We start from the raw sequence: 17,985 nt of genomic DNA on the forward strand, positions 1-17,985 counted from the left end.
AAAACTGGAACTACAACGTCCCGGTGTGAGATTTAGTTGAGGCATTGCTCTCAGGAGTTTGTTCAGCAGAAAATCAGCTGGACTGTAGCATTTAAGACTATGTTATGTCTACTGGTAGATTTACTGAATTTTACCCTTGAAAATAACACAGTCTCACTGTCTTTGGTCTCATTAGAGGTTTGGATTAACTCAAGGATATTGGGCTATGAATTTCCATAGATTTAATGAAAGAGCAGAGCTATTTTCCCAAACGGCAATTACACATTGCTGCCAACTAGAGAGTAACGAATAGGAATATTAAAAACATGGCTTCAATTACCTGAATATAATGCTCTGTGCTTCCCAGTTGCCCTCTTGACTTCCCTACTTGTAGAACCACATTCACAGTTGTAAAAGATTCTCTTGAAAGTAATAAAAGATGGTCTAGATCCTACAACAGTCTAGTAGAAAACTTTAGTGTCAGAAACAAAAGAACTTAAGTCTTTCATATTGCTCCTTCCTATTTTCTTTCAGTACTACTGACAAAGTTAGAGTCAACCCAACATTCTTCCTGCAGCTTTTCTTTTCACACACTCCATCATGCTTGAATCAGCTGATTGCACCAGCTTACATCACCTCCAGCAAGCTGTGGGTTTGGGAAGAAACAGGGAAAAAAATTGGGAAGGAGAAAAAAGGTTTTGGTAAAGTTTCCAGATATAGACTCTTTGTCTGACATTACCTCTTCAATTTACGTCTGGCTCGTGGAAAGCATTGTAGCATTAAAATGTTCTACTTGTGCTACGCAGTGACCTTGGACTTTGACACATCCTTACTGCCCTCAGGAGGTAAGCCCATTCAAAACAGCGAGTAAATCTCAACACAAGCTAAAGCTTCCATAGCCAAACTCTTAACCAAACATATCTACTATTTGGGATTATATGTTCTCTTTTTTTTCAACAGGTGTTCACTTAAACAAACATCACTGCTTTGTAAAAATCCCCTAACCTCAAGAAGATTAAATAAATGATAACAAGATCTCATTTTTTGTATATACATAAGCTTCAGCTATTCATACACTTCTGCCTAAAGCAATGAATTAGAGATCCTAAAAGTCTGATTAAAGCAGTAACATGTTCTGTGTTTGAACAAGTGAGATTTAGTGATCAAAGCTGACAACTGCCCTATGATCTCCAGGGTGTTTCATACTAAAATGTGTACATTTGAAGATACAGTAAGAGAACTTGTTTCTTTACTTTCTAAATATTAAGCAAACTATGGACCCAATGAAAACAACACTTCTTTTAAGAATGTTAAAGTGTAAAGAAGAGAAAGTGAGACAGACAAACAGACAGTAAGGTTCTTAAGCGCTGATTTAGGACAGAAGTTACATACATTGACTATATTGGTATACCTAATAAGGAATTAATCTGCCTCTTCATTTGCTGTCTGGAGGACTGGTAGCCTGATGGAAAGCAGAGGGTTCTTCTGGTGGGTTCATTCACGGAATATTAACAAAGTCTTTGGGCTTCTGCTTCATAGTGGTGTTGAGGGGCAATTCCACAGGAAGGATATTTGGAGACTTTCACGGAGCTGCAGCATGCTCAAGGCTAATTTCAGGATGCATCAGCACCCACAACCTGCAGCCCATCTGTTGTGGACTAGGACCTTAGGACCTTGCACTTCTTGCTAGATCCAGAGTAAAGATTCACGAGAGAAAAATCATTAGGAACAGAGGCTCTGGGGGACTGTAGCTCTTTCCTTACGTTGCATTTGGGAGTAACAAAATCGCTGGATAGTCTCTACTTCTATCACTCAGAGAGCCCCCAAGTGTCTTCAGATCAGAGCAGACACAGGCAGAAAATAAGCAGAGGAACCCTGTTTAAAAATGTGACAATGAAGAAAAAATACCCGTCACATGGGATCAGCAAACTCATGACACACGTTCCGGAAGTGACAGACAGGCTTTGGATGGCACGCAGCAGGGCTGGCCAAGGACTGCAGCTCCTGGAAAACAGCATTCCTAGCCCTAGCTGCCACAGCTCAGATGTGCAGGAGCTCAAAAGCCCTGTCTCACATGGAAGCAAGGTCATACATTGGCCCTGATCAGCAACAGCTGTGGAATTCTAAGCAGGGCTGGTTCCTGTAGTGCTTCTGCTGACAGATCAGCTCTCTTTAGGAAACGAGGTAACATGCAGGCTGACACCACCTGGAAGCACTGCTGACCCCTGGCACCCAGCGCTGCTCTCACCACCACCATTCTTTCTCAGGATGTACCACCTTTCCTAAACCCCTGTGCTCACAGACAGAGGAGTTTAAAATGGCATTCCAGCCCCTTCCAAACGGCACGGCTTCATTTTGCACTGCAATTTTCATCTCCCACACACTCGGGCGCGCGCACTTGAAGCCGTAAGTGCGCAGCAGCCGCCCGCACCCGCCTCAGACTGAGGAGACGCCGCGCGCGCACCCAACAGTCGCGCGGCGCGGCGCAGAGCCGTCCGCTCCCGCTGCATCCCGCGAGACTACAAATCCCGGCAGCCCGCGCGCGGCCCCTCCTATTGGCTGGCGCAAACAGGAAGCGGTCCGCGAGGTGAAGGGTGAGAGGTGAGCAGCGGCGGCCGGGAGGGAAGGTGTGGGATTGGGACCCGGAGCGGCGCGAGGGGGGCTGGAGGGGGAGCATTCGGCACAGCCGCCTCTCAGCAGGCGGGGTTGGGCTCTGAGGTGTGGGAAACGCGGGCCTGGAGCTGGGTGCGGGGGCCTCGAGGCCCACGGCTCGTCAGAGTGCGTGCCTGGGGCCTGCTGCTGTGCCACGGCCGGCACTGAGCGCCCCGGGAGCGTGCTTCGGGTGTGGGATCGGCGATGGCCCCGGTTAGTTCTGCAGTGTCTTGAAAAAGCGTGCTTTAGATCTGCCTTACCGTGGAAGGTGATGGTTTCTGGAGGAATTATGGCTTCCTTAGGATGGTATCGGTTATTATTAGGTGTATCCATAAGCACTTTGAGTATTTGTTGTCGAGATGTTTGTGTTAAGCTAATGGAAGGTTATATCTCTCTTGTTTCTATAAATTAAACCAAGGAGTCTGACATGGAGGAGGTGAAAAATGGACATCCGCCAGAAGAATTGCTCGATCACTTAAAGCTTTCTGATGAGAAGTCAGCAGAGAGCACCAGCTCATGGGCATCTGGCCCCAAAGATGCCCAGAATCCTCCAAACATGGAAAGTGGCAATATACCATCTTCAGCCAAAGATCCCATCACAGCAGATGAGTGTTTCCATGACTGTCGTGACTCCTTTGAGATGAAAGAGCCTGTACTGGATGATGAGGGAAATTCACAGAATGATGAGAATAACACAAGGAAGCAGGCAGAACTGGATGAGGAGTACTTAATAGAACTGGAAAAAGATATGCCAGAGGAAGAAAAACAGGTAATCCAGATAGCCCAGGTTAAATAGAAGAAGTTATATTTTTACCATTACTTCTCTGGATGGTCTGCAACCAACATGAAAATAGTCCTTTAAAACATTTCTGTGTTTAGAGTTACTGTTCGTGATTCTTTTTTGGTGACAAACATTTTGCTAGCTTGTGTAAGGTTATCGTGGCTAAGAAAGATTATAAGAAACAAAAATCTCTATTATGTTGTTTAGTTTTTGTGCGTTTGTTATTTTGTCCTTAAAAAAATTCAGAGGAGGTTTCAAGATAGTTTTGTTATCTGATAATTTAGATCATTTATTGCAGTATTTGTGGATTCAAATTGAAGTTTACTCCTCTAGATTACTGAAGCTTTCAAAACAAAATGCACAAAATACTTGGGTTCTGTTTGCCTTCAGTGCTGTTATATTGGACAAAATGTTTTGGTGACCATCACAGTGATAAACTGGATACTCTTATGGGGAATAATGAAATAAGTCTGAGAGAGAGTTCAGGAGCTTTAAAGATTATATTCACTCCATAGTAAGTCTGTGTGACCCATTTGTTTTGACCTTCAGTCAGTGGTGTCTCTTGACAGCTGTTCATTTTCAAGGTTCTAAAATACTGTGTCATCACATTTTCTTTATTGATAACTTGTTAAGTTACTTTCAGGGTTTGATTCAGACTTGAGTAATGTCATTTTGTGCTAGTGATCAGGTTTTCATAGCATGTAGCAGAAGGCTATCTACTCACTTATGATTTTTTCCTTTTTTTTTTTTTAATAGCAATTTCAATTCCCCAATGATGGGGGAGTAAAAATAATGAAGTACATATATAAAGGTTAGATGTTAGGAAGAAATTCTTTAATTAGAGAGTGGTGAGGCTCAGGTTGCCCAGAGAAGTTATGGATGTCCCATGCCTGGAGCTGTTCAAGGCCAGGTGGGAAGGGGGCTCTGGGCAGCCTGATCTGGTGGGGGCAACCAGCTCACGGCAGTGAGTGGAACTGGATAGGCTTAAAGGTCCCTTCCAACCCAAGTTATTCTATGAGTTAGATCTCATGTTAAGAATAAGGGTACTGGAAGGGCTACCTGCACAAATTAGGTCATAAATATCACTAAATAATTATGATGAGGTAAGGAGAAAGTTGAACAAGGATTGGCAGGTAACAAGAGAAGATAGAAATTGTCTTAAGAAAACATTACTTCATAGGGGAATATAGTATATTGTATAGCTTTATAGTTCCAGAAATTCTGAATCATCGGAAGCAGCAGAAGGAATACAACTGTAGCTATAAACTATGAAAATGAGGAAAAGAAGAAACGAAATTATGAACGTGTCTGTGAATTTGTAGGGACTTAACTACTTCTTGTAGAGGAAGTCTAATCCTTTCTTGTTCACCTGACCTGGTAACATTGTACCACTCTTTCTTAACTGCTGGGTAGACCTGTGTAAGTAAATAAAAGATGACTGTATGTTGCTCCCAAACAGTTGGAAAGATGGAAGGACTGGACAGTGGCTTACTGTCTTATTGTCAGCCAGGGTAAACAGAGACTGGTGAGCAAAATATGCAGAGCTAAGATGCCACAGGCGCCTAAACAACTAAATTCTTGTTACAAACCAGCACAGAGAAGTTTAACCAAGCTGTCATTCAGATTGTTCCCTTGCTGGTAGGGTGGAATTTATGACCCAAATACATCACTTAAGGTAAAAGGAGTTTTTCATCAGTAATGCAGTGGGTAGTGTCAATGTAGAAGTTCCTTGAAGTGGAAAAACAATGGGGCTATTGGAGGAGGGGATCATAGAATATAATCTCCTTAAACTCATTCCTGTTTCAACAAAAACAACATCTCCTGGTTGACTTAGTGAAAATTAATTCATCTTTCTCTTGATCTCTCTCAGTTTTGACATCTGTAAATGCTGCTTTTCAGGTCTAACGCTTTGAGATCTAATAATGAGAAATGTTTTTAAAAAATCTCAGAAAGTTGTCTAATGTCTCCCTTGCCTTGAGAAGACTGCTGGAGGCCATCTAATTGAAATCCCTGCTCAAAGTTGGTTCAACTAGACCAGGCTGCTCAGAACTGTGCTGAACATCTCCCAGTCTGGAGATTGCACAGGCACTGTAGGCCTCTAGGTTCAAGTGTTAAACAACCTGCAGGGTGGAAATTTTTTCTCCTTGTCTATTTAGAATTTCCTTTGTTGCAGCTTGTGATCACTGGAATTTTTTCTCCACGCATCCAGGAAGAGTCTGTCTCCATTTCCTTTAGCATTCTGGTCTCTCTAAGGCACCTTTTTCCAAAGCCTGAACAAAATCACTTCTTGTAGGCTGTCTGCTTAGGTCCTGGTTCCAGCATCCTGGCCAGCTGTGGTGGCCTCTCCTGGATTGTGTGCACCATCCAGAAAGTCAGGGTCTCTTTTTGAATGCAGAACTGACACCTTTCAGACGCAGTCTCTCAAGTGCTGAACAGAGGGCAAAACCTCCATCTGTTTGCTGCACAGAAAAAAACATGATCACCTTGTCTTCTCTAATTTAAACCACTATCAGTATTTATTGCTTGGTACAGCAAGAAACAGTGTGATTGTGAGTCATGATGAGGCTTCTGCAGCAGTCTGTAGGGCAAAGGCCGCTAAAGAGATTCATAGAAAAGATACTGAACTTCACAGGAAAAATGGCATAGGTTAAAGCAGTAGGAAAAGGAACAGACGTGGAAATGAGTGTCTTTTAGCTTTTCTGCTTCTCTTGTTTCTATTGAATTGTTAGGTAATCATTTTATTTTCCACAGCAACTTTGGCCCATTGAAAAATAAAAGAAGTGTGAAGATTGAATACTTGCATTTTGCTTTGTTACATTCTTCATTGAAAGCTGATGTGGAAGTACAAAATAACTGTTTAAACAGGAAACATTTCCTTACAGAAAGAATGGGCAGTTGCAGTTCTCATTTTCCCTTGTTGTTTTGTTGTTTTTTTTTTCCAGTGGTATTGAGGGATTACATTCTTCAACATTGTTTATGGATATACCTGATGAGTGGGTGGATCTCACTGCTTTGTATCACCACAGATTATTTATAGTGTGAACTTTTATGTTCCACAGAGGGCTTTTTGAATGGAGTGTGTAAGCAGTCTTTGAAATACAACTTTTTTCTGTAACAAAATATTGTTGGTATCTGTTACAAGCACAGCTTGAGAAATGCTGAAATGAGATGAATTGGAAGCTTGCAGCAGATGTTATAACTACCAAAATAATCCATTAGCACACTCTTACTTTGCATGACCATATATTCTCTGTAAGGGAAGCCTTTGGTCTCAGCTCATTTCCTTCTGGTATTTGGAATTGTTGTTGACTTTTTTTTTTTTCTATTATTTGGATTTCTGAAACTGAGTGTTTGCATATTTTGGTTATGATCAGTTAAATGATGCAGGTGCTGAGAAAATGCTGCAGTTACAGTCTGCATCCATTTATTCAGTTTGTTTTTTTTCAGTTTTTAACCTCAAGTTACTCCAATGGATGTTTTTGAAAAGAGCTTTTTTCTTTTTGAAGCAGGAGACAAGAAGGCAGAGATATTTGGAAGCTGTTTATTTGCCAGTATCATTAGGTTGTGGCAGCAGACTCAGCAGTGGTGCTGTTTGCTACTTCGGCAGTCCTTGATCAGTTATTCTCAAGCCCCTGCTGCCTCCTTCATTGAGCTGCTTCTCTGTGTGAATGTGCAGTGAACCAGTTACAGGCTCTGGTGCAGATAAAGAAATAATGCTGTACTTTTAGATTACAGGCAGCAGACATCAAATGAAAGCCTCGTGATGGCATTTACTTATGGGGAAATGTGTTTTCTTCAATTAGACTGCTTGCCCATGTAAGAAAAGCTTTGTGTTAATTATGGTTGCAACACCAAACATAAGTAGTCATAATATTTGTAATAAGGAGAGCTGAGCGTTAGCCCTGCTCAAATCAAATTATGGAGGTATCCCTTTACAGTTTTTTTGTTAAACTAAGCACATTTGTCACTTAGCAGCTTTAATAAAACAGATTTTGAGCACTGTTCTCATATGCTGTGGGAAGTCTCTAATTTATTCTGAAAATGTAGGGACAGATTTTAGTCCTTGCTCTGTGTATTTATGCATGTTCTATGTGTAAGCTTTTGCAATAGCAGCTCTGAGTAAAATTTGAGGTCTTTGTAGTGAGGTTTCTAATCTTAAGCAATAGGAATTGTTTCAACAGAAGCAGTACGAATATCATAAGAGGTCTTCTTTGCAGTGTGAAATAGAATAAGAAGAGGAAGGGAGGAGAGTATTAAGACACAAACTTGCAAGAAATACTCTTAAAAAACAAATGCAGAAATGTAGCTTAGAACAGAGCTGGTTTTTGTGCTTGGACTTGCAAGTCAGCTTTTTGAAAATCATGCAGCTTGAAACAAAATTCAGTTTTATAAGATTTTTTTTTTAAGTGTGCTGATTGCTGTCTCAGCAAAGCACTGAGCAGTAAATTGCTTTTGATGCATTACAAACAGATTTTCTGGTTAGTTGCCGTTGACAGTGATGGCTTTGACATTGGTCTTGTCGGCAGAATTAATCAGAAGACACCCAACAGCTGCTACGTGGTAATTGTTTCGGTCTGACCTGGTCCTCTTCTGGAGAGACTCCCATTAATTATGAGTTTATCCAGCAGCAAGATTCTGAATCCCTCATGACAGATGTTGCTTGTTCTTTGGGTCATGTCTGGGAAAGACTTAAGCACCAGCCCTAGTGAGCTGTTACTCTGGATGTAGAACACTCCTTTCTAGCTGCTCTGAGACCCTGCAATAAATATATAGCATTTCTCAAAAACAGTTCCTGCCTTTGAGCTGTCACACATGTGCTGGAGCTTCAGTTGGCTGTAAGCACGGTCATCTTCTGTGTTAACACTAAGAAATGTCAGCAGGATAAGAACATGCTCTAGTAGAGGAGTTTCTTCATTAGTGTCTTGTTAGCAGCTCTTCAGACATTAATTGAAACTGATCATAGAGAAATAGTGTTTCTGAGTTCTGCCTATTTTCAGCTCTGAACAAAGAAGCAAAATCTTTTTTTAAACCTCTGGAAGTTCTCAGATGTTAGAGAACATCTTTGTCCTCATCAAGGCATTCAAACTGCTGCCTTCTTTCTCCTTTTCTGCCCCATACTTTAAGTTGATCTCATTGTTCTTCTAAAAAACTATAGCTTCTGTAGAGAATTTATTTTATCAGGGTGTAGGAATGGATCTGGGATTTCTTTTGAGATGGCTTCTCGAGTGTAATCATTCATTTCAGTAATTGGTGTTTTCCTAATGTTTGGCCAATACAGGATAGTAACTTTTGTGCATAGCAATTGGACACATCAGTACAGTGGGAAAGGCATTACAACATCTGTGATAAAAGGACCAGCACAGTAGAAAGGTGCTTTTAAAGAAGAGAAGATGATTGCTCACCTGTATCAGAAGATTCCAGGTTTGCAGGAGAAAGCTTCACTCAGGAGGGATCTCCAACCAAAGATCCTGCCCTGGTGGCAGTCAGCCTTTAAATGAGGTCTGAGAGAGGTGCAGCCAGGCTGCAGCCCTTCTGGTCACACTGCTGAATTGCCTTCACCTGTGCTCCCAGGGCTGACCAGGTCCTTTCCCCAGGTGCTCAATCAGTGGTTCAGACCATCATTCAACAGTTCCCACACACTGTGAAAGTTCACTTCTCTTGTGGTGGTGTGTTTGTTTGTTTGTTTGTTGCAGTAGTGACAAAATAAAGACACAGAATGGAAGATGGGTTATGAAGAAGTGAGGTGTAATTTGGAGCAGACCTCAGGTGTTGGTCACTTGGAGATGGCCTCAAAACTTTTTAGCAGGAGAGAATCCTAGCTGGACCAAAACAAGATTATCAGTACATAAGACAGTGTAACTGACTGTACAGCAGCAGGGCTTGTTACACAAATTATTGAAAAGTGTATTTTTTGCTAATGCCTCTCATGGATGTTCACAATTATTTTGCATAGCAATAAAACTTGCAATACATTTGGGTTTTGAAGGGTTCAAAATGCAATCTTGTGAAATACAATAAAAGGTGATTCCTGCATTAAGATGACCTACTTTAGTAACCTGAATCCAGCATGCAGTGCAGCAGCAACACTAGATATGCAATTCTTTTGGTCAGATCAGAGTAGAAGATGGTTTGCTAGACTAAAACTGCCCTATCTGGTGGTTAAAAATAGAACAAAATATCCTGATTTATTTTCTGAGTTAATCAAAGCACATCTGAAAAGTATATCGGTATCTTCTGCAGTAATTAATTCTAAGTGCTGGTGAAAAGAACCTGTATGATGTCTGGAGTTAGAGTCTCCATGTGTGATTTATAGTCCCAGCTGCATTTATAAACTTAATTGCTGGATGGCAATTTCGTAGAGTGAAAAATTATACCTTCGTTTTTCTTGCAGTGTTGCTGTTTTTATGCTTATGTTAGATTTGCATTTTTCTGGAAGATGCAGATACTGTCAAACTCAGACCCTTGGTTTACAGAAGTGAGAGGCTTGTATGTGACTAAATATTTTGACTTGTGTGCTGATGGATTAAGTGGTCAGCTCCACTTTTCTGCCCGAGGCTTTTGCCTCCTTGAGCAGAAGTGACTGGGTGGCGTGTATTGTCACTCAGGGGTAGTCACTGCTTTCAGTCTGGCATGCTAACTTAAACTGACTGCCTGGGATGGATGTGACCTATTGTTTGTGGAAGTGCTGCTTACAATTTCAGGAAAAGGTAGTGACTGGCAGCAGAAAGGCTAAATCCATCTTTAGCATGAAGTTACAGTGAGCACCATACAACCATAAAGCAAAGTTCAGATCCTTGAATGTGTGATACAGCAACAGCTTCACAAAACTGCAGGGGGAAGCAGATGACTAACCACAGATGGCTTACAAACAGAATTGGTATTTGAAGCTCAGAAGTGTGTTCCTTATCTGTTCAAATTGCTTGCTTTTGTGCACCCTTCGAATCCTGGTGATTTTAAATGACTGTTACTGGGTGACCTTACAGAAGGGTATATGAGATGCAGATGTGCTCTGTCACACTGTATAAATAGCCGTGCAGCGAAGGAAGTATATTTGCTGCTCTTCACAAAACTGGAGCCAAGAACAGTTCCCCTGCAAAGTTAAATCAATTGATCAAATAAAATGCATAGGAACAGCCAAAGGAAACGTGTTTGGAAGCATTACAAAAGGAAGGTATTCAGTCCATCTCTCACAGCTATATTTAGGTTCCAATACTTCTATTATATTGGTTCCTTCCAAAATAAACAGCAAAAAAATGTGTAGGTTGCTGCCTTCTCTAGTACTAGAATAAAACTTTAATGATTTTATTTTTAACTGCAAGCTTCTTGGCGGAGTAGCTGAGGTCCAAGGACTGTATCTGATGGTTTTTCTTTTGAATTGTTGTACTTCATTGTCAGAAGGCCAAGCTGTCTTGTCTTGTTACTTCACATCAGGCCTTCATTCTCAGCACCTCTTACGTGCCAGGCAAGTGTTAAGATCTTAATTTCTTCAAATGTGGACAATTCTAATTCAGTATCCAAATCTGGAAGCTTTTCTAATCAGATCCTTTAAGACTAATATTTCTAGTTAATTGTAGTTATTTCCCCCAGTTGTGTTGTTGTTGTTTTTTTGTTTTGTTTTGTTTTGTTTTTTCTTCTGTGTATATAAAAAACTGATGCTTGCTGCTTGGAATTTGTGATCATCTTATTAAGAAATCTTGCAAGAAAACAAATGGCAGATTTTCATCTATTTTGACTAGCAGGAGATCATAAGAGAATGTAAGTTGGGAAGTTGTGACTTTGCCCTACCCTCTCATGTGAGCAGCCTTAGGGTGCATGGTGGGTCAGGATATTTCCTCTCTAGGCAAAGCATTCCAGGAGTTTGGGCTGACCTACTTCCTTCGCTGAGGAGGGGTATCCTGCCCTGTAGCAACCTCAGTCTTGCTCTGAAAACTGAGTGGGTGGGGACACTGAAATGACATAGTGCAAAATTTGTCCCAAGGACAAGTCACTTGCAATTTTTGATCTCTGGTCTGATGTGATCGCCGTTAACTGATGACCAGTCCATTGAAGCTGGAAATTCAGCTTGCTGAGTGAAGAGCTTTTGTCTTCTAATAGTGCTTCTTTAAACCTAAGTTTGTGCAGAAGATTCTAACAGTATCGGAGCAGTGCATGGTACAGCAGGCCTTTCAGATTAAGTTGGTGTTAATCCAGAAGAGTCGTCTTTCTGCTGCTTTGGTATTAGGACTTTCTATTGCAGAAATGCATGTATGTGCAGGAACAAATTGTGTTTATTTCACAAATAGAGAATATCATTTATCCGTAGAATATCCGTAGCAGACGTTAGTGCATTTAGGATGGGATGTACTGACATGTATGCATTAGCATTTTGTGAGAAAGCCAGAGGGATTTAATTGTAGGGGATGATAATCTGCTATCATGCATCACCAACGGGTCACACTTTGAATGCAAATACAGAACGATGCACGAGGTACCCCTGGGTCTTGCCTTTCTGAAAAGTGCAGTTAAGTGACAGCCTGAAACCTGTGAACATGGGGATATGAAAACATTGGTGAAGCTGTAACAGAAATCCTGGTTTTGAACCAGAATTGCGTTGCCTTTATAGCTGCTTTCCAGGGAGCTGAGTAAGCTACAGGCCATATAAGGTATTCTTACCAATGCTTTTGAAACATGCTTACACAACACTTTTTCTGGTCAAATAGTCTGAAGTCACTGCAAGTCTCTCACTGACACTCGTGTCTGGAACAGCGGGGTGAATAATAGTCTTCCTCATTCCTTCAAGATTGTGAGTGACCAAGAGGACATGTCCAAGAACAGGCTTTCGGAGGAGGAGAGCTGTGTGAACGATCGCATCGCAGTGTGGCAGCCCTTAGCTCCTCAGCTGCTCAGAACTTTTGTCTGACCATGTTTCCCCAGCAAATGTGGGTTGTACAGACACCTCAGTCCTCTTTGCTGTTGAAACCAGCTCGCAGTCCTCTTTGCTAAGTAACAAGGGAGCCCATAGTTCAAAAATTTAGTGATATAAATTTTTTCCTTTTCTTTTTTCAAAGATTATAAAGGTTATTCTCTTGAAGTTTTCTCGCTTTGAGTAAATTTTTATATTAGTTTTTGATACTTGACTGGGATAAGCATATACTCTTTTGTAATACTTTTAATAAAATGCTAATGCGAGTAAAGATTTTCATCTGATATTCCTTCTATTTTAGGGTTTCTGCATCAGGAATACCGCAACCATTTTATGGGGGGAGAATTTTTTGTTACATTGCACACAAGTCTGTCTTTTGCAACATTGAATCAGTTAAGAGCACTTAAAGGCCAGTTCTAAATAGGTCATGAGCAATGAAGTCAACAGGGCTTGTGTTTCAAGCATTTCATATCTTGGATAAGGTTTATTCATGTAGATCTTTTATCTTTCCCAGTAAGATCATCTTTTCTAAACCTAAGCCAATTCTGTGCTGAAATTTGGCTACTTGTTCTTGGAGGTCTCTTTCAACCTTGGTGATTTGATGATACTTCTTGGTTCACTACTGTGCAAATGACATCTATAAGGTGATTTTAAAATGTATTATTATGGAGCAGCAGTGATGAGTGCTTCCAAAGTCAGGGTGCAGCTTTCAAATGTAGCTATGTGTTCCTTGGGCTGAATTGTAGAATCCCACATGTACACAAAGAATGCATGCTTTTAATGCTGTTTGTGCCTTAATCTCTCAAATTTGTTCCTACGCTCATATTTAAAAGGCACTCACTGGCTCGTTTACCTTGGTGCTAATCACACTGCAGAAGGACTTGTGTAGGTTTGGCAGAGAACCCTGAAGGAAAGCTGATTTCTAAATAGTGATATACGTCTCATCTGCTTTTTTTTTTTTTTTTTTCCCAATGTAAAGATCAATCAGTCTGAGACATTGTTTTTAATAGGCAATAGGAAAAATGTTACTGGTGTAATTGTGTACCCATGGGCTCAGGTGAGACTTTGCTGGGTGGTTTTGTGTGCGACTGCTGAGTGGCATTTCCCTCAGAGCGCTGTGATCTGTTTTACTGACATGGTAACAGTGGTTGGTGAATGGTCATCCAAAAGCAATAAGGGTGAGAGGAGAGAACCTCTGATTTTGCATTGTTTGTCAGTTACTTGGCATAGCTGTGAGATGGTGCAGCGCTCCACAGAGTACTATATTTAGCTGTTTCCAAGGAGATGTTCTGTGCGATATTGATAATTGCATTAATCCTTGATTTACACAATCTGTGGGAAACTGTTCCTTTCCTAGCGTTGGCTTTTTAATTGCTCGGTGATCTGTAATTTCTGAACGCCTTGATTTGAGTCCCTTGTGCCTGCATGTTAGGGGCAAATCGGGGACCAAATTGTCTTTGTTCTTTTTTTACTATGGAAGTGATTCACAAATGTGAGCATTGCACTTGTTAGCATTGTCTTTCTTACAAGCCTTTTGTCTTTACTTCTGTGAGGTATGCCTGCGTGTGGAAGCCTGCCTTTATAAATACATTTCAGAGATGGCTTGATGACATCCTGTGTTTTCAGTGTCAGAGGCTAAGAACATTCATGTCAACTCTGCCTGTGCCAAGAGTACTGTTAAGATATTCATGGATGAGAATGCAACTCAGCTCAGCGTGTGCAATTTTCACTGTATAACAGAACAATCTTCCTGTCTCAGGGTCTGATGGTTTATTCCCTCTGCATAAGAAATCTTTCAGAGAGGTATTATGCACAGACCTGTTTCTAATTCAGTGAGCTGAAAATGCTTTGCATGTTTCTGAAAGTAACTATGGATTTCTGAGGTGGAATTATTTCAAACAAAACTTTTGAGACTTGACTATATAGAATGCATTTTAGATGTAGAGCTACACCAGTTGAATTGGTAAGGAATTAAGAAGCAAGCAAACAGCTAAGAGACTAACATGCTAGTTTAAACCGTATAATTCATTATGAGTGATCTTGGTGCATAATGTTCACAAACTGGGGCTTTCTGACTGCCTTGTTGATGTACTGCAGTGTTTTATGGATTATGAAGTCTATCATCTCACAGTAGATGTAAGCAAGGGATCTTGGCACTAGCTAAAATTCTTCAGATTGTGTTTTATTTTGATTTTCATTCATAGTTTATTTGGAAATACAGCTGACCTACTTGTGCATTTCAGTTAAATACTTTGAGACGTCTCTTCTTTTGTAGAAAAGAAGAAAGGAAAGCACAACGCTAAAGGAGAAAGGAAATGAACAGTTCAAGAAAGGAGGTGCGTTGATAATCTTTGAATATTGTATGGAAATTGGTGAATGTTAGATTAATATTTAGCCATCATAGTGATATTGCAGGAAACTCGTAGGAAAATCTTGCATTTATTATTTTTCAGCTTTATCATCTTTATCTTTTCTTCACCCGGCCCTAGAGAACAGAAAGAGATAGCAGACTTCCTCGAGAGTTAAGTTCAAATCACAAAGACTTGGATCTCTAGAGCAGGATTGTCATGAATGTTGAGTTTAAATCCAAGAACACGATACAAAACTGACTGCCTTCTGAGTGCCAAGGCTTTTTCTGAGAATCAAAAAAGGCTTCCACCAGTCCTGAGTATTGCTAATGCAATTGCTTAGAATTGATGATGGCTCAGCGGCTCAGTAATTCTCTCATAGCTTTGTATGTTTGTATGTGTCTTTTTATCCACTGGCTCAGTCCTTCACGTATGTGCTGTAATTGTGTAGGCATTTTTATACTTATTTATACATTGTTTGTATGTGTCTTTTTATCCACTGGCTCAGTCCTTCACGTATGTGCTGTAATTGTGTAGGCATTTTTATACTTATTTATACATACATTGTGTACACTGATGTGCATCTCTCTATGTATGAATATACACACTTCTGTTTTTGTGTATGCACAGAGATATGCACTTTTATATAGCTGTACACAACCATGCATGCACATAGAGACCTCTACAGTGAAAAAGATCTAGGTGTGTGTAAATTTCTGACTTACACTGAAACTGGATGTTTGTGAACGTAGTTAATCTGTAGCAGCAGAGTTGCGGTGAGCAGTAAGTAATACCACCAGCAATATTTGGTAAAATGTATGAAGGGAAAAATGATTTTCATAGAATCATAGAATCCCCAAGGTTGGAAAAGACCTAAAAGATCACCCAGTCCAACCGTTAAACCATTTTTGACACCCACCTTTCATTCTGAAGGTTAGAGGTTTCACAAAGAAACCAGGAAATGGAGATTAATGGTTCTCTCAGTCAGCGGGGACACAAACAGGTAACCTCCATTTCCCAGGGTATACTCCTATAATCAGATAGTAGTCTTCCTGTTGGAGGTCTTTTATTGTGTGTTGAGAAAGCAAGATTGCTGGGTAATGGTTTACCAATTCAGGCAAGTGCCAGAGCAGGCAGAAGGGGGCTGGTGGAACCATGGAAGTAGCAAGCCTGTAATATTGGCTCAGCTTTCTTGTGAGATCTTATCCATAGCTGTCTCTTGACAGATTCTTTGTTGGATCTGTTCAGTGTGCTTGTGCTGCTGATGGCTGTCAAATTGCTTACTGACCAGAAATAAACTTTTAAGCACCTAGTTGATCACTGGTTAATGTGGACAGAAATGATTGCTCTGCTTCGAGGAGAATGCATTTATCAGCTAGTAGGCTGTTGCTCACAGTCAATACAAGACCTTTCCATTACTTCTTTCTACCATTATTGGAAAGAAATAAAATGTGCTTAATTACTGGTCTTTCCTTTAGACCAGATTTGATGATGGATGACCATTGGGTGTCAGTGGTTTATGGTGACAGACCTGTAAGTCAGTCATTGAGGAAGTAGGGGCAGTTATCTCCCAAGCAGCTGAGAGCAGTTACTGGCAGAACACCATGTCCAGCAGGTGTTCCTTTCAGGGCAAGGATACATTTCTGGAAAGATTCAACCGCTGAGGCTGATGGTACCCTCTCAACAAATAGGATAAAACAGCTTCAGGGATGAGGCCTGCATGCACAGCATGCTGTACTCATTATACTAAGCACAAGTCTATTTTTCTGCTCCCATGAGGCTGCTGATTTTAAATTAATTGATTGTCGTTTATGTGGATGGTAGTCAGTCATGTACTTTGTCATAGAGCAGCTACTGCTTCTGACCACTGGTTTAATATTGCATCATATATTGAGAAATGTTTCCAAAGAAATCATAGTCATGTAATTCGTTGACCACACTGGCATTTGAAATAAATGATCTGTTGCTTTCTTGTTATTTTTTTTCCCCTCTTGCATCTACAGAGTACAGAGAGGCAGAAGACTCTTACACAAAGGCTCTGCAAATTTGTCCAGCCTGCTTCCAAAAAGATAGGGCTGTTTTGTTTTCAAACAGAGCTGCTGCAAAAATGAAACAGGTGAATATCTTTTTTATTTTATGAAATGATTAGTATTGATTGTATGCCACGTGAAATTATGATGTCACTAAGGATCTGTAACAAGGGAAAGGAATTGCTGCATTTGCAGGTTTTGCTGCTTGTGTATTCTCTCAAGCTCCCAGTAGGAATGCTAGCATGTTTGGTTTTACTGAGGGTTAATTCAAAACTGAAAGTTGCAGTTGGAACTGTTCAGAGTTTCTCTTGACATTATATTTTAAACACTGATTGGTTTTTATTCTCCTTTAAACAAATTCGAAGTTCATGTGGAACAGATGTCTTTAAGCATGCTTAGCATATACAGACCATGTGTTAGATTGTTCAGAAGCGTGGCTAGTTCGTATTTTTTCTAAAAACCTGAGTAGTCTTGTAAAATAATTTGTTCAGATGCTTTAAGGCATAAGCAGAACTTCTCACTACTAATTCAGTGTGTGTGCTTCCTTCGTAGTTGCTGTATTATAGCATAGATCTACGTAGCAGGGCAGTATCTGAAGAGAATGGCTGCAGCTTTCTTCATGTCTTTTCTATTCCTTACCCAGGGACAGGTGCCCACTTGTTCCCGGAATCTGTATTCACTGTAGGTAGAATAGAAGCCCTAGGACCCATTCTGTCTGAACAGAAACTAAACAATTTACTTTGTAAGCTGATAATTGATTTTAAAGAATAACAGTTAGAGGTTCTTCATGTAAGTGAAGATTTCATCTTTATAAACAAGCTGTTGGACTGCCGTACAACTGGAAGAATGGGAGGAGAACCATTATGCCAGTTTGAGTTAATACAGTCTGTGGACATGCTACTGCATGGGACTGCAAAGGGAGCTAGAAGGACCTATCAGCAAGTATTTGGTAACACTTTTCTGGCTCACAGGACTGTTCAGCGTCTAAATTTAGTTGTCTGAGATATTTGTATGGCTTTTCTATAATGGTTATTATTGTACTTAAAGAAGTAGGTCTCTTCAGGCTATAAACATGCTAAATTACCTCTTCTTTCTAAATAAGTGGAAGTGAAAATTCAAGAGAAATTACTCCCTACTTTTGTTTTAAGATTGAATGGTTCTGGAAAAGTAGAATAGTAACTCCTGTGATCTTTTTGTCCTCTTGTAAAGTTAACTGTCTTGCAGCTCTCTTTAATTTTGAGGCAGATGGAGCTCTGTTTGGGAATGTACCTTGCAGCCATATTTAAGTATAAA

The 17,985-nt window shown here is 40.4% G+C and overlaps 1 protein-coding gene across 3 annotated transcripts in view; it reads left to right on the top strand.

Annotated features, from left to right (window-relative positions):
• Positions 1–2,479: 2,479 nt before the first annotated feature.
• The window catches only part of TTC1 (tetratricopeptide repeat domain 1), a 32,795-nt gene continuing 17,289 nt past the window's right edge, over positions 2,480–17,985 (top strand). Inside the window, exons 1-4 of one of the 3 annotated variants that reach the window (XM_052684988.1) lie at positions 2,480–2,580; positions 3,050–3,400; positions 14,590–14,650; positions 16,666–16,778. In XM_052684988.1, coding sequence (XP_052540948.1) covers positions 3,059–3,400; positions 14,590–14,650; positions 16,666–16,778 — 516 coding nt within the window. In that variant the 5' untranslated portion in view covers positions 2,480–2,580; positions 3,050–3,058. Of the gene's footprint in view, positions 2,607–2,820; positions 2,845–3,049; positions 3,401–14,589; positions 14,651–16,665; positions 16,779–17,985 lie in introns of those variants that run through there. The other 2 variants (XM_052684986.1, XM_052684985.1) reach the window with 2 other exon arrangements.

Source organism: Tympanuchus pallidicinctus, unplaced genomic scaffold (assembly GCF_026119805.1).
Source record: "Tympanuchus pallidicinctus isolate F22 unplaced genomic scaffold, pur_lepc_1.0 scaffold21, whole genome shotgun sequence".
Classification (NCBI taxonomy): domain Eukaryota; kingdom Metazoa; phylum Chordata; class Aves; order Galliformes; family Phasianidae; genus Tympanuchus; species Tympanuchus pallidicinctus.